The sequence below is a fragment of the Blennius ocellaris genome (assembly GCF_963422515.1).
Source record: "Blennius ocellaris genome assembly, chromosome: 18".
Lineage (NCBI taxonomy): Eukaryota > Metazoa > Chordata > Actinopteri > Blenniiformes > Blenniidae > Blennius > Blennius ocellaris.
Genome location: NC_137667.1, coordinates 7,326,760 through 7,350,114, shown reverse-complemented (window position 1 = coordinate 7,350,114; position 23,355 = coordinate 7,326,760). Strand labels below are relative to the sequence as shown.

At 42.0% G+C, this 23,355-nt stretch overlaps 3 protein-coding genes across 3 annotated transcripts; 1 reads left to right on the top strand and 2 right to left on the bottom strand.

The window, feature by feature from the left end:
• Nucleotides 1-9,274: 9,274 nt before the first annotated feature.
• Nucleotides 9,275-12,247, bottom strand: LOC308143123 (E3 ubiquitin-protein ligase rnf146-like). The gene is made up of 2 exons (XM_080513821.1): nt 12,105-12,247; nt 9,275-11,584 (listed from the first exon to the last, which is right to left on the bottom strand). Exon 2 carries the CDS (start codon nt 11,581-11,583, stop codon nt 10,528-10,530), a length of 1,056 nt encoding a protein of 351 aa, XP_080369947.1. The 5' UTR covers nt 11,584; nt 12,105-12,247; the 3' UTR covers nt 9,275-10,527.
• A 599-nt stretch (nt 12,248-12,846) lies between these two features.
• LOC308143124 (R-spondin-3-like) lies at nt 12,847-14,630 on the bottom strand (the record flags this gene model as incomplete). The annotated part of the gene is made up of 5 exons (XM_080513822.1): nt 12,847-13,193; nt 13,352-13,498; nt 13,618-13,758; nt 14,000-14,187; nt 14,542-14,630. The coding sequence occupies 5 exons, from the start codon at nt 14,628-14,630 to the stop codon at nt 13,000-13,002; spliced, it is 759 nt and encodes a 252-aa protein (XP_080369948.1). The 3' UTR covers nt 12,847-12,999.
• Nucleotides 14,631-21,374: 6,744 nt separating this feature from the next.
• Nucleotides 21,375-23,307, top strand: hddc2 (HD domain containing 2; the record flags this gene model as incomplete). The annotated part of the gene is made up of 6 exons (XM_080513828.1): nt 21,375-21,449; nt 21,877-21,998; nt 22,162-22,264; nt 22,350-22,418; nt 22,510-22,648; nt 22,746-23,307. The coding sequence occupies 6 exons, from the start codon at nt 21,375-21,377 to the stop codon at nt 22,889-22,891; spliced, it is 654 nt and encodes a 217-aa protein (XP_080369954.1). The 3' UTR covers nt 22,892-23,307.
• Between the last annotated feature and the right edge of the window lie 48 nt (nt 23,308-23,355).

Here is a 23,355-nt window from a genome sequence, read left to right as displayed (position 1 = left end):
AGGATGATGATTATTTAGTGCACATCAAGCCAAAGAATATTTATTACCTGCCAAATTGTGCAAGCAAGAGCAATGGCAGCTCAAGTAGTTTTAGTAGCTGTCACAAATGAGCAAACTGACAGCCAGTTTAAACACCGTGACAAGGTTAAGAAATACCACTGCAAAATATTAAACTTATTTTCTTCAAAGGACTGTACATGTTCAGATTGTTAGCAGTGTGTTGAGCTGCCAGATTCCATTATTTCTCATAAATAATCATTTGTTAATTGCTATTATTTGAGGCACAATTATTCAGTATGAGAATAGTGATCTTACCCGTCGTTACACAGTGAGTACATCCTGTGAGCGGCACTGGGAAAGATCACTTTTCATGCTGTTTCTCGCCTCATGAGACGACCACTCAACAAGCTCCGTCCCCCAAGCAACTACCGTTCTGTGCATGGCGAGGAAACACTTTGACATACTCCCATGTTCACACATAGAGCTGAAAATGTACTCCAAAGGCATGTATTCAACCCTTTCTGCAAAAAATTTGCAAGTTTTTTGTTGGGGTTTTTTTTTCCACTGCCCCCCACCCCCCCGTCCCCAGTACCAGATTTGCTCGCACACGTTTGCTCTGCAACAATTCATACCCTGGCAGAGGTAGTCAAAGTGTGAAATGTCATGTAAAGGCTGGGTGGGTGCACGGAAGTCCCTTGGCCCCATGATGCCTCAGCCATGTCACCCAAGCTCTCAATGCTATGTGGCACCCCAGACAGAAATAGCAAGCGTGACGTGTGTTTTGGTGCCAGAAATCTTAGCCCGCTGTCTTTAGGGGTATAAATAAAGAGTGGTGGAGGGGAGGGTTGCTGGTTCCACTCTGTTTCCTTACCTCTTTTTTTCTTTTATCTCGACTATTACTATTTACTACCAATGCCATACTAAATTAAATATAGCACATTGTTATTGTATTGGGAATCTTTTTTTTTTTGTTTGATGATCAAGTTGTTTTGTGACTTCCCAATATAAATGTGTACAACATGTATTTGAAATTTTATTATAATTTTCAGTGTGTTCTGTGTTCACAGATTTGTTCATAATACATTAAATTCGATGTTTTCTCACTTTGCTTCTGCGTGCGTGCGAATGACGGTCTCTCTTACAGGTTGGCACATCAACAGGCAGCATGGTGGTATTTTAACGAGGCGTCCCTTTGGCTATCACTCTTCAAGTCCCAGCGATAACTCGACTTCATGCCTGCATAAACTGTTAAATAAGGGATCCACTATATAAAGTCTGATAAAGATCAATTCTGGGGCTGTAGTGATTGAGTCTGACTCCTGTCTCACCCTCATTTAAAGCCACGCCCCCTTTCCCCCCCCTGCTACCACGACATGGGACACTCCCATCAGACTGACACAGCATGGCAAAACCTGGCACAGCATGTTCTCCACTTGGCAGTCTCGTCATGAGTGCAGAGACAGACAGATGCCAAAGTTAAATAGAAAGAGAACACAAGAGTGGACAGCTGAACTGTAGCCATGGCTTCCTTGACGTCAGCAGGCCAGGCTATCACACACCCCTGACCCCCATGGAGGTGACACCCGTTAAAAAGAAATATTGTGCATTGAAGCAGTGGGGACTTCTTGGAGTTGGTCATCCTGAGTGACACAACTCTTATTACGTGCCTTTGTGCGACAGTGCTCCAAGTGGAGAAAACACAAAAAGGAACACTTTGTACATCTCCCTGTACAGCTTTATTTATGAGATCCATATGAGCCGCATTGGGGCTTTGATCGCAGGAAGGGTGTTGATTTGTCCTTTTGAATGAGTTACTATAGCGTGTGTGTATTGATGTGCCACCATCCTGGGACCGGTGCAGACATACGAGGACAACCACATGGCATGTGCTCCCCATTGGAGTGGAGTGGGAGTGGTGTTCAGCCGTTAAATCAGCCGTTAAATCCTTTTGCAATTAGATTGCAACTTACATTTGATTTGTAGTTATTAATAACATTTTGGCAGAGGAAACTGGGATACCAATGTTATGAATAGACTTCCAATGAGTATTAGAGTAATGTGGTACACATCTGCTTTGTTTACATTGGCAGCATCTGCTGTGGAAAATGTGTATTCAAATGTGTATTTGGTGAATATTATATGTCAAATACTAGATACTGAGACATTAGTTATGACTTATGCAAGCTTGGTTGAACAAAGCCCACATGCCATTATGATGATGTACTGTGGGTGGCATGCAAGTCAAATATAGAATATTATTTCAATTGTTTTAACAACTTCAATTGTTTTATGAAAAATTTAAAAAAGAAAGCGATTTATTTATTTCAAGACAAGATTAAATGTTATCTGTGGATTAAAAAAAACCCATTGGTGATCCAAAGAAACTTTGGTAATAGTTAACATCACTAGGAAACAAGTTGGTGTAGTGAGTTTATGAAAATGATTCCCATTACAAATCATGGCATTTGGAGATTGTTGCCACCTCTTGATTGGATCCCACTGTTGCGGGGCAACTGTGGCTCAGTTCAGCGAGCAGGTCTGCAAAGTTCAACCGTTATCATGCCGTGTCCACATGTTGAAATGTCCTCGTCACTGAAGGTCCCGATGGGGATCGAGCTCCTTTACATAACAGCAATTATGATTGTGTGATTGTTTGTGTGGATGCCTGAATGTGACCAATAATGTAAAGCACGATATCAATCTCGTGATAAATGTATAATTTATTTTGAGGTTAGATAGCAAAATTTAAGGGAAAAACAAGGAGTAGAAACAGTGCCAAGTCTAAATAGGGCAGCTGCTCGAGTCACTTATGGATAACAACTACATATATAAACAGGGTAGCTGTTGCTTGGTTAATACAGCCAGTTGTCCTCCAATCAGAAGCTTGAGATCCTCCATCTCATCCTGTCCATGTGTGCAAGTGTCCCTTGGCAGGACACTGAACCCCACAGTGCTTCCAACATGTGTGCGTGTGTCTAAGCTACAAGGCAGCTGGTGTCAGTTGAGTGACAATTTAAGGTGAGGTACTTCTAAGAAACTCAAACTCATTTGTTCAGCTGATAAGTTCAACAGTGACACTAGTTTAATCACATGTGTTACAGTGTTGTAGGGATTAACATGCAAGCCCAATACGCAAAGTCACGTGAATGAGACACCTCTGCGTTATCAGTAAAACCAGAGCTTTCACTGATGCAAAAAACATGCAACACAAGTAATATACATGTCCGACAGAACCACAGGTGTCTGACATAATGTCATCTTGGATTTCTGAGGCATGAGGGACTCTCACGTTCCTTCTTGCCTCTTCTCGCCCACATCCACCTGTCCCGTGCCCCCTGCCCCCCCTGTGCTGCATCTCCGCCCTGACATTAACTGTCACTCAACTGAGCCAGTTTTACACGTCTACAATGAAATCCACAGCATGTGTCAGTTGCTGCTGCAACAGACTGAAAATAGTTAACTGCCACTTATATATACAGTATATGGGTGCGTGTGTGTATGTGCACATGCGCATGCGTGTGTGTTGCACATCTCACAAAAATGTGGAGAGTGAGAGGACCACCCTGTTTCAGGGGTCAAACATTAAAGCAGCCAGACGACCTGGAACTGAGCTGTTTTACGGCTGTTTTACAAGCCTCTCCTTTCACATTATACACTATGTTTTCTCTTGTTAAAGCATAACTCGGTAAAAATGTTTGCATGTCTCAAACACCATGCTGCCGAGTAAACTTTCAGGCACAACAATGCTGGCGTGTCTGTGTCGTCTCTGAGACATCCACCTGCACTGGACATGTGAGCACGTGGTTTCATAAACAAGCTGAGAAAACGCACATGTGCCTTGCAAGCTTGTCGTGAACGTTTGGAGAGGAAATGCTTTTTCAGAAGAAAAGGAATAAACTTTCTTGCAGACCTAAGCTTTTTTGGACCATGGAAAAAAAACAGAAAAAACATTAAGGAACATTGAAAAATTGTATTAAATCAAAACTTTTTTTAAAGGAAGTGCAAAACATTTATTTCTTAATTGCTGTTTAATACACGGGGCGTGCCAATAGATTAAATTATGTATGTACAGGTCAACCCTGTCAGGCCATAGGTGTACATTTAAATCCCACCACTCTACACTTCCATTTTCACCCACTTTATCTACAAAGCACAAAACGTCCCATCTGTTGCACTGGGGCTCTTGTCACAATCTGGCTCGCTCGATCTTCATCCACCTGTCCAACCTGTCAGTGTGTCTGCATCCGTCCATTCAAATGTTCAGCTCAAATGCCACACGATGAGCGCGGCAGTGCAAGAGGTGGGACCATTAAGGACAGTGAGGAGGAGCTTAAAGCGTTGGAGAATTTCAGACCTCTCCATTAAAATAGAATGAGGCCCAAATATCTCCCCTTTGAAAGACAACCCGCGAGGGTCGCCTTTCAAAACAAGAGCGGGGTGCTCTCGTGGGATTAGCTGGTGTTGCTCGGCAGAGGTGACTATAGTGGTCTATTTGTCGTGTGACGAATGACCAATTTTAATTTGGTTTCAGTGGAGCGGTCAGCTGGGAGCGACTACAAGCCCCCCCCCATCTGGCCGGAGGCCTGTGAATGTGCCAATGTTCCGCTGACACAAACACACACTCAAACTTTCAGCACAGAGAAATAAAGTCCGCTCTAAAAGCTCTCCGGCCGCGGTCCGCTGACACACTCCGTTTCAAGGGACAGATGGAGGCTGTCCTGCATGGGCAGTCACACCAATACAAAACGTTAAGTCAACATGAATAGTTTGGAATATCACATAGTAATTATAACCTGTGGAAAATGAAACACCAAAACTAATAAACACCCAAATGTTTTTCCGAATGAAAAGTCCCAATTTTTCACTTGGGATATCTGAAAGGTTTCATCCTGAGTGGTTTCTTTGACATTCAGCCAGAGAAAGGTTGAGAATCACTGCATTTCACACGTGAATGAAGCAGCAAGTACTAGGTCACTCCCTGAATGTTTTGAGAAATTGCACTGATAAAAAATGGACACACATGACCCGAGAGAAAAAAAAGGTCCAGATATTCCAAGATCCCGCCTCGAGTCATCTAAATTGCAAGCATATGCAATAGATTAGACTTTAGATAAATATAAAGTCCACAAACAAAAGTCCTTGCGAGCCATGTGAGGAAATGGGACTCCTCAACCTAAAAGAAGCATCCTTGCTAAAAGACACTGCTATTTAAACAATGCAAACACTCTCAGGGGGATTAAACATTGTGGGTTGTACATTAATATATCATCATAAACACTTCCTAGTATTTTTGCACAATGTGGGAGGCATGGCCGATATTTCATATCCATGAAAGTATCATGAGATTAATAGTTTTCTGTGTTTGTCAGATGTGAGCGTCAAAGTCTTTCTTTAATAAATCAGCTTCAACAGTGTGTCACGACATCCCATTTGCTTTATAACGAGAAAATCCTCACAACAGACCCAAACACCTACATCTTAATCTATCAACCTTCGAGTGACACTGAGAAAAATTAAAAGGTGATATCGCACAAACAAGAGTGGGATGGATATGTGTAGTCAGACTACTTTACCAGCATAATAAATCTGGTTCATTGCTTCTTTACTGCGGTATTGGTGAATCGCATTGTTGCTCCATGTGCTCAGAACAATAGAGGTTACTTCATGACATCCTAATGTCCCACTCCCTACATGTCATCAAACTCTTTTTAGAACAGCATATCGAGCACACCCTGGAAATTGCCTGTTGCAGTCACGCTGGGCTGCATTTAGAAACGAGAACGCCAATAACATGCAAACTTTATGTTTTTAGGCGTCATCATAGTAGTGACGTGACACATCGCCGTTATAAATGGTTCAGTAGCAGCGGGCTTAGTGAGGCACGACACTCGATAGGCTCTAATGGTGTTATGTTGATGAGAGTTACAGTAGGAGTGAAGTCATTCTTGGCTCCCACAAGGGTGAGGTACCATGTCTGTGAATCTCTGCATAATGGTTTGAAATACTAGAGACATATTGCACATAAGTTTAAAGAGATGACGTGCACGGCTGTGCAATATCTTCTGGCAATAAAGTGCAATGTTTCATTACACTGATCTTTGAACATGGTTTGAGTTAAAAAATAAATTAAAAAATCCTGAAATTAAGATCGTGACAGAAGAAAGCGACAGAGACATTTACCGCAGTCGACTGCAACAAAGACGAGGTTAAGAATAATCCAGATAAGAACAAAGCTCTCAGCGTGGTGAAAGATGCAAGTATGGCGGGACTATTTCTGGACGTATCGGAGACGGGGTGTGAATTTTCTGTGGCGTGAAGAATTGAGAAGAGAAAAGACATTTGACCGCGATATAATGCTCCAATGAGGGAGTTAACAGGCAGCAATGCGTCTGACAGCATATTATTGGTCTTGTCTCCCGTCTGTCTGTCCGTCCGTCTGTCTGCGTTCAGCTATGTTTGGCCATATCGTATAGTGTTGGCCCAGACCAGACATATTCCTCACCCCGTATCGTGCACACGGTGATTTAGCCTGTCGACTCTTTTAACTCACGAACAATCTCTTTGTTCTTCGTCAACATCACTTACTTAACACTGTCAACTCTTTTCTGTGATGTCCTTCACATTGTCGGCGCGTCTCATGTCTCTGCACATCCTTCATCACATGATGCTCCATATGTGCTCAAATCTAAATGCAGTGTCGGTTGCCATGTCATGAAAATGTGTCCGTCTGCAGTATGCAGGCTGGGAGATAATAATATTTCTATAGGCTCTCACTAATGCAGCTCTTCACACAGAAGAGTGTGCAAATCACACTTGCTTAAGATATCAATTAAAAAAATCGGAACGTTTGTCGACAGCCACTCAAGATGACTTGGAGTGGGAGGGTTTTTTTCACTCAGCTTAATCTTGTTAAAATGTTACCTGGATAAATGATAATGCTTGCATGGAGCAGACATCCATCTTCCATACCGCTTCATCCAACTGAGGGTAGACGGGCGCAGGAGCCGATCCCGGGTCAGTGAAGTCAAGTTGCCCGTCCATCAAAGGGAAAATGCAGACAGAAAAAAATAGACAGTCACTGTCTAGTGTGACGAACATGAGTGCATACAAGTGTTTTTAACATCATCAAATATATGTGTTCTTGTAGTGAGCCGTCATCACTATTATTGTGTCACTGATTTACTTCAGCTTCATCAAGATTATCTTTAATATTGTTTGCGTTTGAAAAAATAACATGCAATGTCGATGTGAAAGGAAGCTCAATTTTATAGCGCGAGTCACTGGATTACCTGGGAGATATGCTTGTTTGGACAGACGGCTGGTAGAACATTGATTTTGGATGTCATCTCTTTGTGGAATGGCTGCGATTTTCACTTGGGAGCTGGCAGATGTCAGGAGGAGGTTGTACAGAGTAGGGTGATCTCCTGTTCTTGCTTCAGGAGCATCCACTGCAACCACCTCATCAACTGGTTCTTCATCTGGTCTACTTCCTTCTTTGGGTTCCACTTCACAAGTTACACCATCCCTCCTCTGTCACCTTTTGCACAGTATGCAGTGGAGAAGAGTGAAATAGACCCTGGATTCTTCAATTGCAAAATGCAGGAAAAACAAATGTTATTTCACTCAACAGCATCCCAGCCTCTGCAAACAAAAATACAAAAAAAAAATCTCCCCATGCAGTTTCTCCTTGACCTTTTATCACCCCTGCTCCTGATTGGCTGGACAATCAGGCAGAGCTCTGCAAACGGCTCACAGGTGATTTCAATCTCAATCTCTCTTCACATGAGGCTGAGGAAGACCCAACTGTTAAACAATGCAAAATAATCAAAACATTCAATAATCTTTCTTTTTTTTTTCCATCTAAAACAAACTTGATTGCATTGTCTGCACATGTCAGAAAATATTTAAATTCATATATTAATATAGATGAACTGACAGACGTGCAGAGGCACTTTTACAACACAGGCACAGTTGTGGTTAATGGTGATTTGGTGTAAATTTAGAAATGCTATTGAATTTATTTGAAATAATATCTTTGTATGAAGTTTGCAAAAGGCAAAGAGGTTTGAATACCTCATGTTATGTTTATCATGAGCTTTGAAAATGGACCGAGATGTAAACATTCTGTTTATACTTCCCACACAGTAAATGACGAGGCGACTGAGTTCCGCATCTTTGGACAAATGATAAAACGCCTCTCAACATATGTATTCAACAGGTAATAATAAAGCGATTATGATAATGTGTCTTCATGACTTAAATGCATTCATATACTATCCACTATCCACTATCATCACACAATACCAGTCTCTAAAAAGACACAAACTGAAGTCCAGCTCATTAAATTTTGTTTCTAATTCAAGTCACAGGCCAACTGCACACACTGCTTTTCTTCACTCGGGGAAGCTGCAGCTCAGCAGCTTTAGTGATGTGCTTTTCGACCACTGGCATAAACAGCTCCTCTTGTTGCATATTAGTAGTAAATTAATTCAAACCAGACTGGGGATGCCACAAAATTCCATTGATTTACGCTGTCTGATTGAGATTCTTTTATGTTAAACAATTCTAAAACAGAGGAAACTGGGAACAGCACGATTCTTAAATCTGTCAATCTATCTAATAAAAGTCATGCTCTTTTTAAACTTTTTTTTTTCTTCCAAGAATCAGCTGCAATCATTCTTGTGACCTAAAGACAAAGGGAGTCATAAGATCTGGCTGAAATGCAGCAGTGTGTTTTCGTGACATTTACAGTGTGCGGAAACAGAGTTAAGATCCAGCATCTTAGATAAAACTGCAGAGGTCAGACTGAGATACTTTCACAACGCAGCAGATATATTAGTCGGAGGACGTTGGCGATGGAGTCGCCAGGCAGGGGGAGCAGAGGAAGACCTCAGAGAAGACTTCAGACACACTGAAGGACATGGAGATCGTTGGTGTAACAGTAGAACAGACGGGGAATAGAGCGAGTTGCAGCCATATGATCTGCTGTGGCGAGCCCTGGAGGGAGCAGCTGACAGACAAAGAAGACTGTGTGCACGGAAAGAAACATGTTTGTCATCCCTTCTTTTTCAGACTTTGGCATCTTTTTCCAAAGCTAAGCTATGTTGATTCTTCTTCAGTTGTGCGACAGCCCCATCCTGTGGCCTCAAGTCCTACATTACACTTGAAATTCACAGTAGATTGAGCAGCATGGGTTTCCAGTGTTCCTACAATTCTGCAGCGTAGTCCTACAGTAACACAGATCCATGAAATGAGGCAGCATACAAATTGTAAATCACACTTAAACACTTTTATTAGCTTGACAAAACAACACGCGCACACACAAAAATGTTTCAGGTCATTCAGATAGTGAGACACAATCAGTGTAAAGTAGACAGTTCAAATCATAGCAGCTGAAGCAAAAACAAGGAGGAAAAAAAAAAAAGAGTGTGTGTGTACAGCTCAGGCTCGTCCGGAGCTACATCCGATGCCAGTGCTTTGTTAGTTGCTGTAGTGAAAGTACTACAACAAGAAATAGAAATCCAAATGTGTCCCTCTACACATATAACCCAATACTTTCCAGTAGTTCTGCCAGTAGCTTTCAGCGCCCCACACAGCTCACAAGACAAACACGTCATTATTAAAACAAGACTTTCACAAACAAACAGGAGAGTCGCAGCTTCACTCGGATTCCCCTTCACACACACAGAGTCCAGTTCAGTTCATCATTAAGTCCAGATTAAACACATTAACTTAAAGTAATCAGACCAGAAAGTACAAGTTTATGTATCTGGTACATAAGGTGCTACAGTTAAGCTTGATTCTGACTTTAAAAAAAAAAATTTAGAAAAAAAAGGAGAAATTATTAAAACAATCACATCAAAAAGCACAAAAGATTTGCGAGCAACACTTTATATTATTAAGAAGTTGTATTGCGCCGTCACAGCTGTAAGATCCGTGACAAATGATTGTGTGGACAACACTGAGCAGGAGTCGGACGAGTTGCATTACTCCTCGTTTTGCTGGCTCAGACCACGTTTTAAATTTCAGAACAAAAAGCTTTAAAACACACAATAAAAGTCTCTTTAAATGGCTTCAATGCTCTTGTTTGGGTACTGCGGTTTCAGCCATTTCTGAAAGAAACTAAATATTTGGTGGATGCGTTATCTACACAAAGGCAGACAACAACAAAGAAAGTTTATCCCAGAAGTGTTGACTGAAAGATGAACTAATGAGGACACAGCTGTCATCCGAGTTCCTGCAGATTTGAGTGAGATGCCCGCAAATTAAAGCGAGAGCATTCAATTCGACTGAGGTTTTTTGTTTGGTTTTTTAAAAAAATTTCCTGAAATGCAATGTGAAAAATAGGTCAAATCATATTTGAAGATCATATTTGGCACCTGACTGATGTGTGAAAATGTGATCAGAGATTAAAAAAACAACAACAACAAAACAATGAAAATTGTGTATCTTTTTTTGCCGGACTGTTAACAATGCATACAAGTTGTTGTTTTTTTTGCAGAACTGATAAGAGTTGGAGAGTCCCAGTCACACTTCTGTCACAGTGCACTGACCATCGGGACTTCGAGAGCGCAGGCTGAGTGCAGAGCTGGCGGGCCTGCCCCTCGGAGGGACCCTGGTGGGCTGGCTCTCTCGCAGCGGTCTTTGCCCGAGTCTTCTCTGTGCCGCTGAATCCGCTCCCTCGCCCTCGCACTCGTTTTCCTCTTCACTCTCGCTGCTCTCAAACATCCCCAGATCGTCGTCTCCCTCCACCTCTTCACCCTCGGGCTGGCTGATTAGAAGCTGGGAGAACGACTCCTCCAGGGTTGTAGGTGAAAGAGACAGGGGACTTGGACGATGACGTCCCAGGAGCGTCTGGGGTCTGACAGGAGGAAGAGACAGCAGCAGCCCAAAGGAGGACTGCGACTGGCCAGCGGAGTCCGATCCATCGGCCGAGCTGATGCGATCCAAAGCTGCCGAGGTAACGGGAGGTAGAGCGGGAGCAATTTCAGGCTCCAACCTCAGTCCTGCCACCCCTTTCTTTGGGATATCGACAACGTCCCTCTTTATCTTGCGCCTGCGCCCATGCTCGTTTCTGCGGTATTGCACCATATTTTCCAGGTCGGCCACATACAGAAACCCCGCAATCAGCATCTCAGTGCTCTTCCTGCCCTTGGCGAAGGCCTCCTCTAACTCTCGGGTGGTCCTCTCGTCGTACTGCCACCAGCCATTGCGTCCCTCGTAGTACCAGGCGTAGTCCCGGCAGGACTCGCTTCCCGCCGCCCCACTTCGACTCAGTCCTGCAGCCGCGGCCTTCAGCTCCTCAGGTGAGAGAAGGACGGGCCTCTCCAGAAAGTCCTCGGGGATTTCCTGCCGACACAGGGCGCAGCGTTTGCTGTGCCAGGAGGCGCCTTTCACGCAGAGGAAACAGAAGACGTGGCAGCACGGCAGCCGGACAGGGTGGACGCAGCTCTGCAGGCAGATGGCACACTCAGGGGTGGTGGCGCTGGGTAATTCAGTGGCACAGCTATCCTCCACTTCTTTTTGTTTGGAGGGAGCTGAGGTGTTGTCCAGTGAACAGTCCACTCTTCCACAGCCTGCCATGCTGCAGACAGATACACAGGATCATCAAAATAAGAGAGAAACTGTTAAATAATCCGACTACAAATCTACAAATGAAACTCCATGCAACTTTGCACACTTAACTTGAGCTGCATTTGGGAACGCCCACTTATAAAATAAAGAAATGTTGACTGTAATTAGTTTATGAAGAAAGATGACAGCAATGTGTAAGGTTTTAAGGTCTATATCGGCTACAATGGGAGCACATCTGACTCTTCTAATGTCTTTAAAACACAAGAAAGGCCTTCATTAGTTTGACAATGCTAAATGCTAGGCTAACACATCCGCAAAGCCAATAACTTACAGGATGCAGATTCAGTGACCAGATATTCTACTTCCTACTTTAACAGCAGAAAGTTGCCTGTTGGGTGTGAAGTGACACGATTGCTCTTCACCAATCAACTAAGGTCAAACATTTATCGAGCTAATGCTAACCTGGCAGTTAGCCTCCTAGCTGTCAGTGTGCTCTCCCGTCTATTTCGTGTCTGTATTAATACACCCACCTGCACACCGGCCTCTACAAGCGTCCTCAGCAGAAACGAAGATGGGAACGATCATACGGTGGCATTTATTTTTGGTTGTGAAGTTATATCCGCGTATTACCGACTGCGTTGTTTGCGAACCATACCAGCCAAGCCCAGCTGACTTCCACCGCGTCTGGATAGACCACAGTCCTTTCGCCTGGACGTTGCACACGTTCTGGAGATCTACTGGAGCTACGCACTGTACGTGCCCAGCGACTCATCCAATGGAATTTTATCAGTTGTGTTTGAAGTCAAAAAAACAAATGTGCTCTTTATAATCTGCACAGTACGAACCATTTATTCTGTTTTCAGTTTGCTTTCTAAAATACTTTCTCCCCCCCAAAGGATCAGATCACAATCATCTAATAATATTGTGCTGAAAAATGAATGCGTCACTACGAAACAATCTCTCACAATGATGTATTGTGCGAAAGTGTAAAAAATAAAAATGTAGTACATAACAGCGACTCCAGATAAAATCCCGACCTATCAACGTAGGAAAAGCACAACATTCATATCATTAAATGTCATACATTTTAACTGCTCTACGTCAATGTTTTCAAGAACTCAGGACCAAAACAGATTTTCTTCATAGATTTTATTACAAATAATACACCGTGCATTCCCCAAGAAATTGCAGTTGGATATACACTCAACCCAATAAATTTAAAAATATATATGAACCATACAAAAACGTCCATGTGAGACCAAGAAAAGCAGCATGGTGATTAAATTAGGTGCCTCATAATGTTATCCAGTATTATCACATCATCTTCTTGGATACTGGAAACTTTTATTTATGTTGGATGAACACATTCTTGAAGTTTCCATGTCACGAGACCATATGTGCAGTAACAGCAGACGGTTTAACTTACTACAACTTGTTGCTCTCTCTTTTTTTGAGGACACACTTTCTGATTTCTGACACATGTGGACAGGGGTTACCATAGAAACTTGGGGAGTGCAGGACTTGCCGGGTGCGTACCTCCTCTCCCCTCCTATAGGCCCGTGTGTTCTGTTTCCGAACACATGGACCCCACTCTGTCCATTCCCCAACTTCACAGTGAACTAGAGCAAACAGAGGGCGATTAGATAGACTCATCCAAGCAGAGAGATTAAAACGTGGGTGACTGGGGGTAAAAACAAAATGCGGATATAATGCACTGTTGTTTAGAAGCTCTTGTGTGTTTGATGCATGCATTATAGAGAACTGGGTCATCTCTCACTTTGGGGTATGCACTGCATGAGCTGTACATCGGGCTCAAAGCCTTTTGGGCAGGTAAGGAGGCACTGGCCCTGGAGGAGGTACAGATCTGCTCTACATCGCGTGCACATGTTCCTCCTCACACACATTTCACAGCCTGCAGGGCACTCTAACACAGAGCAACATACATTCAATGTAATGTCATGTTCTGATATCAGGGAGAAACTTATTACAAGTCACATGTGCAAGCTGCATGAAGAATATAGAGTTGTGGCATGGTGTTTTTACCTGTGCATTCCCGCAGTGCCGTGTTCGCTGTCAGCCCCTTCGGACAGCTGCTTTCACATTTGCCGCGGTATAAGAAGTGGCCTTGGTGGCAATGCGTACAGAAGTTTTCGCTGAAGCAGGACGCGCAGTCCACCTTGCACTCTGCGGGCCAGTGAAAATGAACCTTGGTCAGTGCAGCGGCCAAAGCATCAGGACATCGGACAACGTTAATAAAACCTAATCAACCATGAAATCAGGCGGTGAGTATTTGAGGCCTACCTGATGGATTAGTCTTAAGTCTCAGTTCTATAAAACAGGACTGATTTAGTTCAGCCTTCTCATAAACACCATTGTCCCTTAAACCGTTTAGTAACCACCTCTGCATGCGCTTACTGGTACCTACTGGTGCAGGTGCTGATGTGTGGTGAACGCACACCGTAGTGACCTCTGGGGCAGGAGGTCAGACAGGTTCCCTTCTGCCGCATCCCGTCCTGCTCCAGGTGGAAGAAGAGGCGAGGTTTACAGGACAAGCAGCCATTTAGGGGCGAGCATGTGGCGCATCCGGACGGACAGACGCTGCTCACCGAAGAGCTGCCTGTTGTGGATAGAAAATGTGTGTTTACGTGGGTGAGAGAGGGATTCTATCTGATTGGGTGTCACAACAATAATATTTTTTGTTTCTACTTGTCCGGGATTTACGCAATAATAAACTCATCTCTCATCGCCAGCCAGCTTAGTGTTTTCTTTTTCTTGCTGAGAGCATATCACATTAAAATGTTGTGTGCAAGTGAGTAAATTCACTGGCAATCCCTACCCACAATGTTCCCTGGAAGAGCGCTGTTATTGTCTCCATATGGAGCGTCTCTACTGGGAGAACACTTGCAGAGATAAAACAGATTCCCCACGAAGCCGAAGCAAATAGTAGTGTTGAAGAAGCATGAATACTTACGTCTGCATCGCACAATATTTGTGCCGTCTTGGCCTTTTGTAAGATTCATGAAGTGCAGAATACAAATTAAGGACCGTATCTGCATTTCCTTCACCTTTGCTGCGGCGTTCATCCAGTCCACGAACGCACCTCACTTCACATCTCAAATCCCACGATACGCATATCAGAAGGAGAAGGAGGAAAAAAAAAAAAAAAAAAAAGGGCAGAGATCCTCACGAAAGTCTTTCACATGAACGCATGAGGAGACTCCTGGCCGGGTAACAGAAATGCAGAAATGACTCCTTGAAGAAAAGATCCCATGTGCATTCCATGAAATCAGTGAAGCCGGCAGAATACCATGAAGAATGCAAACACAAAAGAAACCATCATATGACAGGCGCAGCCGACATCTAATGTAAAGTTTGGGGAAGGTTTGCTTCTCACACACACACACACACAGGCGTTCACACTCCCACCCTCCTCCTTCTCCTTCTCCTCCTCCTCCTCCTCCTGTGTTCTCACTCAGATTCTCCTCCTTCTGATCCATTATAACATTACTGATCCATAACTGATCTATGATAACACAGTGTCTCTCGTTCCAAACTGCTTTACAAATGTGATTTCTAAATGATCAACACTTATTTAACCAGAAAAGGTCTGAAGAACAAATTCTGATTGACAAAAGTGACCTTGTAAAAGAAGAAGTTAGGAGAGTTAGGATTAACCATCAACGGATAATATATATAAATAAACTGAGAAAAACAAATTACACAGGAATTATATAATTATAGTGAATCAGGCAGCAGCTGCGTGTGTTGGTGGGACCTTGAACACTGACTTGGAGATGAAATAGTCCAGTTTCAATGTGTCCTGCGGATCGCTCCAGCATGTGGGTGCGGCAGATTGGAATAAGCATTGACCAGTTACACAGTGTGTTTTGGGAATCGTCAACGTAATAAGATGAGGCAGCATCAATGCAGACGAGCATGAACCAATGAATTTCATGGGTGTGCATCGACAGATGGACACTTTACAGTGAAATGTTGTGTCCAGTGGTGTTTTGATCTCGCAAAAATGCCGAGTGCAACACGGTGCAGCTTATTTGCAAAAGAAAGCTTTGTCTTATTAATTTGACTTGATCCTGCTCAATTGTGTAATGGTTAGTTCTTTCCCTGTCACAGTAAGAAAAAGAACTTTATGGACTTTGCATGTTTTTTCCGGTCCGATTCCCTCCTACAATCCAAAGACTTAACTGAATCAGTGAATAGAATATGTATAAACAGAACATCTTTCTGTGTGATGGAGTCGGACCTGTTCCGTTTGTAAACTCCCTCTCGCCCTCTGCGATGTGGGTTCAGCTCCAGTGTCCCTGAGACGGATAAAACAGTATGTGCTGCATTTGAAAATGAACATCTGTTTTGACGTGCGACGCAGGAATGTTTCGGAGACTTTGGATTGTAGTTATCTGTGACGTCACACCTGGAAGTTATTCATATATGAGGTTTTCCCAGACATTGAGGAAGACATCGCAGTTAAAAAAGATAAATGTATGTTTTTTTTTGATGGTGCTATTGTTATGGCTGATCACATTTGAAGTCATTAGTTTTGAGTACAACATATATTGAGATGTATTAAAACATACCTGAAGTCACATATATTCATAAGCTCGTAAATAAACAGTGTGATCAAGTTAATAATATTAGAAGCCTGTTTTTGATAGGTTCAATATTTATATTCTGTTTATTAAACGGAAATAAAATGTCCTGCTTTTCTTCAGATCAACATCAACCTCACATGGACGGGATTGAGAAAAATTGCTCCTGTAGAAAAACTGCAACTCCCATGTGAGCGTTAACCTCTCTGACGTTGAGGTTTACCTTTACCCGCCATCAGGCACTGTAGGTTTTGCAATAATAGTAAGTTGAAGAAATCAAAGCCAAAACTAAAAGATGATTTGACTACCTCCCAACGAGATTAAAAAAAACTTGAGACTTTCAGTTGTCCAGATCTGCGATTCCCACAAAAACGCTGGCGTACGATGAAAGTTTCTGTCCTCCAAAAGATTTGTTGTTTGCAGTCCTGGGGTGTTTTATCAGCTGTTTTGGGAACTCCTTGGTTTTTCTCCCACATCTTATGAAAACAGATCTGAACTCTATGGCGTTGCAGTTTCGCGCGGCGTCCACTTCAGGGAGATGCTTTACCATTTTATTTCACCACCTTATGCTTGGTGCCTTTCAATTCTTGACAACATCAAATTCAAAGCAATGGCATGCAAGTACCGTCAGGTTGTATGTAAGAGCCCGGTCGGGTTTGTTCCAGACACACGTGATGCGGTTTCTGCAGAAAGAACCAACAGCGTGCTTTTGAAACCTGTGAAAGCATGTGGTCCTTGTTAAGAAAGGCAAAGCAAGTTCTTACTTCTTGGCTTGTCTGGAAAAATATCATGAGAGGAATCGGCAGGAGATTTGAAGCCGTATTTTACGCTGCAGCTGATTTATTTCTGAAAAAAGGAGATAGCCAGAAAGAATAGCTGGACAAGGCTCCATTGGCCGGCCTGAACGGTAAACAACTACCCTGAGCAGAGTAAACAGTGGATGAACAAGCCAATTAATAAAAGATGCTGCGGAACCATTGCTAAATGCAGTATATTGCTATAATAATACAATAGAAGCTCACCCTGCATGCTGGTCGTGTCCAAGGACACACCAGAGACCACAATCCTGTTCCTGAGTCTATGTGAACTTTACCTGTGATCCTGAAGTAAAACGACTGAACTTCATCTGCTTCAACGCAAATTAGAACCATCTGAATCCAGGCTCAACGGAACTTTCTTCATAGGCCTTAAAAAAATAAGGGCTTTTCTTTTTCTTTTTTTATTCTAAAAAGGACTGTAACACATGACCTGAGAAAAGCTTCGGTAAAAGAGATGACACCTTTTAATCAGCATGCAATACATAAGACTGATTCGTTCTTGCCAATGATTTTTCAAAGAGAATATGAAGAAGTTTTGTTGCTGCTAAGGGACTATCCAGGTGGAGACATAAGCCAAAAACAAAATAATAAAAACATTAAAAAAAACAAAAAAAACCCCAACAGTTTAAACGGTTTGTTTAGTTTTTAAAAACGGACACAGATGTGTTATTGCATCGCAGAGGGCTTTGTCATAAAAACATGTGAATCGCTTTGAGACAAGCAAGGCTTCTCGCGGAGAAAGGTGTGGAAGGGTTCAGAGGGTCAGAATGGCAGGGCTCCACAAACCCAGTAACGCCCCCGTCAATCTGACTGGGAACATAAACATGACAAGGCTTCACTCGCTGGGGTGCCAGATCAGATTCTTGAAGAAAATAACCACTGGAAGCCGAGGAATGTCTCAACTGGCAAAAGAGAGAGCGCGAGAGAGAGAGAGAGTGGAGTAAAGATGGACAGCACCAAGCAACAGAGAAGGCGAGCCAAATAAATCATGAAGTGCGAGTCAGGCGCCGGTGTAAAACATGCAGACACAAGCCACTTTGGCCATTTCATCACAAAACAACCATTAAAGCCGAAAAACCTTCCGATTTTTTTGGGGGTGGGGGGGTGGGTATTAAAACACGTTGTTTTCATGCACATCAAGACTGTAAAGATAAAGAGAATTCTGGAAATAGGTCAATAAAAATAATAAAAAAAAAGTAAATCCAATCTAATGCAATCCAGAAGCAGCTTTCAGATGAGCACCTGCTGTCAAGGTTCTGGTTGGAGCAGACACAACATGCTTTTCAGTCAGCATTTATGAGATACTCGGCAGCGCGATCGGATGATTTTATGACTTTGACCCTTGCTCGTCTGAGGAACACGCGCTCCGGAGGGCGAATATCTTACTGGGAAGAACCCTGCGGTGATAAGGAATGAACTGGATATGATCTCAGAAACTCAGATAATCTATGTAGCGTGAAGAGGTGAGGAATTCGAAGAGGCTGTGAAGCATGAGGCTAAAAACATGCACCATGACGGACGGAGGGAGAGCGAGGCAAGAGCTGAAAGCAGTTTGAAAACAAGGAAGTTTAAAGTTTTTAAATATTTGATTATCATATACAAATTTCTCTACAGTTGGGTTAACTCTTGAATGATTCCGTCTGACACAACAATAACCTATTTTGTCTGATAAATAAACGACACAGTTTGTGCACATAAGGTATTTAATTATAGACATTTATAGGTCAAAAATGTCTTTTCACACTGAAAACAGAAACAGATTCAATGTAGGATACAAAGGAATTTAAACTTGTGCAAAAAAATACAGAAACAATAACTAATAATAATTTAGAAGAAGATATAATATACATTATGAGAAAAAAGGAAGACGTCCAGGATGATGCGCAGTGTCTTCATCCTCTTGACTTTTTCAAAATTTTCTATTGAAAAAGAAAAAGACAGAAATGACAAATCATACTTACTGTTACACTTGAATTGAAAACAGTTACAAGTGACAATCATGCACACATTACATCGTAGGAGGTCTAATTTTTGAGATCAACTTCTTCTGTGTTGTACATCAAAATCTTATAATAAGCCAAGCTGATTTTGTTTGTATCGGTCATCTCTCCTTTGCATACAGACAGTATATAACAGACTGTTTTGTTGTTGTTTCTTTCATATGGAAAGAGACCTGTACAGTAAAACACCATGAGCAAACATTGTTGACACAATGAAGAATGAAAGAAGAACCGCACGTTTCACACCTTAAAACTATGCAGCAAAGACTTTCTTACGAGTGCCCATGTGATCTTGAAGACATTTATAAGCATTACTGAGCTGAGGACTAATTATTTTCTATTCCGACATGTGCAGAGGCAGAAGGAATCACACTTCTCATACCCAGATTTGTTTCAAATGACAGTGGAAAATACTTATGCAACACTGTATTGGGTCAAAAATAACCAGTTAAAAGGGATGTTGCACAGTGATAATGCACATTCCAAATCCATATATTTTTAATCCTTGCTGCATGATTTTTCTGTTCCATTTTCTTATATTAGTTCTATTTTGGGTGATATATTACGTCCACGCCATAGGAGGGCAAGAAAAATGGCATTTTGATTCCACCGTGCATCTTGCATGTATGTCCCAATAACGCTCACTTTGACTTGATATTATTGATTTTACTGAGATGTGATGAACAAATACACAAGATTAAAAAAAAATAATCAAAAAAACCTAAACATTCTATTGATTGCTGCTGATGTTTATTTCACTCAATAAGCCTAACAATAAATAGCTTGTGGATGTTAAAGGTATCCCTTTCCATAAATTTGGAAGCTTCAGAAATTATTATGATGGGAAATTTGAGAATAAAAAAGTGCACATTTCAACCAGTAAAATCTTTTACTTCTGGAAATTACTCAAAATCATTGTTAATCAACAGGACACTGTTAAATATGGGATTATTTGCTTATTCATAAATAAATTACAACAACGTGGTTTGCTTTTTTTTTTTTTTAAATAACGTGAAGTACAACCAGTCTTCCAATATTACAGCACAGGTAATCATTGTTGATCATTATTAATGAGAAACATGGAGAGGAAAATGTGATCTGGATGTAATGGCCAGAATCTTTTAGCTCACCTTGCCGACAGCTTTGATATGTTCAGGTCTAATCGTTGCAGACTTTGCTTCAAAAGCTTTGGCTTTGGCCTCTTCGGCCAAACTTTTCAGGAACAGGATTGTCAGCAGCTCAATCTGAGAATATAACAACCAGGATTTAATCGGATCAGTTTACATTAACAAAACCAGCGTATACGTATATTCTTCACATACTAACCATCGCATCTGACGCAGGCCTCGTGTTGACGCTGCTCTTTGCTCTCGACTTGATCGTCTTCTTCAAACCGGGAGCTTTATTCAACATTGTGCTAAAAACTTCAGTTTACAACAAAACAGATTCAAACTGTGTGTTTAAGATTTCCCGCTTCACTAACTTCCGGGTCAGCTGGTTCTTCTTCGTGGCTCTTTTTCCAAGCTTGCGTGTATTTGTTGTTATGTGCGACGTTACTGCCCTCTAATGTTCGCTTTGATACTTACATGACTGCGCCGTCGAGTTAAAACACGATTCATACTGATTTTAGATGTTTGTATTGGTGAAAAACAAACAAACGGGGGGAAAACTATTGCATGGAGAAATAGACATACGATTCAATTTTCTTTCTTTATAAACGAGCTGTTCAATGGACGCATAAAATAGCACACTAATATACAATAATAACAATAGTACTAGGAGGAAATTCAAGTGCAAAATAATAATTGAAATGTTGAAAAAAAATATTGTTAACTTCAGGACTGGGAAAGTACCACAGAAACCAGAATCTGAAATGTTTATGTCCAAATTGTTTAAGTACATCATATACTTTTTTTTGAAAAGCAATCTAAATTGCAATTCTGACATTAATTGCACAATGCTCGCATCATATGAATGTAATTTTCACATCCTTCTTTTCGCAGTTGTCCTCGTTTCTGCTTACCTGTGTTTGGATGACTTCTAGACTTTCAATGAATAGTCTAATTTTCAATATAAATGATGGAGACACATCTGTACTGATGAATTCCTCATATATAACTAATATAAAAGAGTGGAGTGCGTGGTTGTCTGTGTGTGTCCTGTTAAAGTCAAGAGAAGGATTAAATACACACTCAAGAGGAATAATATTTCTTTAGATTTAAAATAGTGGTGAAAGAAACACCTCATTTTAAAAATCACCAAGTGAACGTAAACCAGGCGTTTGCTATTTCAAGCTGTTGCTTGTGCTGCCATCCAGCGGCGACTTGTGGTTACTACACCCATAAGCAACGTTCTGTATCCGGGGTCAGGAGAGACTGATGGCAGCCGCCATGGAGAGAATAGTCGGCATGAAAAACATGCTGCAATTCATGAAACTTATTGGACAACTCAAAGTAAGTCATGCAATCATTACTGATCACGCAACCGCTGACCTCCCCATAAAGGCTGATATGACGTAAGGAAAGAACCCGAGAGCTATTAAATGTTTAATATTAATATTAACCATTAATATTAACCATTTCATAAAGTTCCAATATAGTTATGTATTGGATGATAAATGACACTATTATTAAATGCAATTGGACTCTATTCTAAGTTTACATTCAAAATATTTCAATTCAGCCTATTTAGTTTTATTCTTGACCATTTTCCCCTTTCAATCATGAAAATGTAAATATTATATTTAACGTTGATGTTTTTTTCATATTGAAACAAAAAAGGTCATGTGTTTGAATATAGTCGAACAGTTCAAAGACATGGAAGTACATTCAGGATGTTGTTCCAACATTAAATTCTGAATATACACAATGTTTCCTGCAGAGGGTTCCTCGCACCGGCTGGGTCTACAGGAAAGTGAAGGAGCCTGAGAGCGTTTCGGACCACATGTACCGCATGGCCATGATGTCTCTGACCATCACTGACCCCACAGTGGACAAGGACAGGTGGGCTCACACACTCCACCTCATTTCAACTGTGTGCAAAAAAAACAACAACAAACCTGTGCGAAACAATCGCAAGATATCAGTAAGGTTCTTGCACTTAACCGGTGAAAATAATAAGTCGAACGTCAACCTGAAAAGAACTTCCTTCTCTCCTGTCCCTCAGGTGCATCAAGCTGGCTCTGGTGCACGACATGGCAGAGTGCATTGTGGGAGACATCGCACCGTCGGACAACATCAGCAAAGCAGAGAAACACCGGCGAGAGGAGGCAGGTGACCACCAAGTCTGACTGAACCATGAAATTGGCATTCTTCGGACAGTTTGAATGAAGCTGCTCTTCGCGTCTTTCTCAGGAGGCCATGAAGCGTCTCACGGCTCTTCTGCCGGACGGACTCCGACAGGAGGTCTATGCACTGTGGGAGGTGTGTGACACTCCAGGTATTTCTCTAAAGATGGCGGTTTGTGTGTATTAATGTTTTTTTTTTTTTTGTGGAACGTGCATGTCAACTGTAGGAATACGAGTGTCAGAGCAGCGGCGAGGCCCGGCTGGTGAAGCAGTTTGACCTGCTGGAGATGATCCTGCAGGCTCACGAGTACGAAGAGCTGGAGGGGACGCCGGGACGGCTGCAGGAGTTTTTCGACTCCACCGCCGGTGCGTCTCCAGTCGGACACAATCGGCCGTCGTCTAACGCGCTTCACAGCTGAAACGGCCTTGGAGTCTACCGTTTTGTTTGTTTCTCTCTCATGAGGTCGTTTCCACCACCCGGAGGTGTTGCAGCTCGTCAACGCTCTGAACGAAGAGAGGGGGAAACATCGGGTCAACGCCGAGGAAACCGTGAACGCTGGGAAATCGGAGACCGATGAACAGCCGCAGGCAACATCACACACTTCCTGATTTTTATGGACGTGCAAAAGTCTTCCAAGCGGGTGGTGTTAAATGCTGCGCAAAGTCCAATTTTCACTTCTTCCAGTTTAAAACAAGCAAAGTCAGCAGATTTCCACAGAAAAAAAGCTGGAGGTGCAGGATTTAATAAGTTTAGTGGCTTGTGAAAGTCAACTTCCTCAATCCGAGCAATTCAAAATCTTTATTTCTCCATCCCAAGTAATTAAAAGAGAACCTGCGCTGGCAGTGAAACTCGCTCCACACTGAGAGAACCTGCTTCCGTGTCAGCATGAAGATTTTGTTTGGCTTTCATTTTTGCACATTTCACCACTCCTTCAAAGTAAAAACTGAAATGTGTCACAATTGACTTGTATGACAACACATTTGATTGAATGTTTGTAAGTGTCAGTATAAATTCCCAGTTATTTGCCAAGATTCTTAGAAATATGAGGAAGAGGTTAAATAATTGAATTAAG

Excerpts from the sequence above, each read along its gene's own strand:
- LOC308143123 (XM_080513821.1), bottom strand. The coding sequence starts at position 11,583 with ATGGCAGGCTGTGGAAGAGTGGACTGTTCACTGGACAACACCTCAGCT.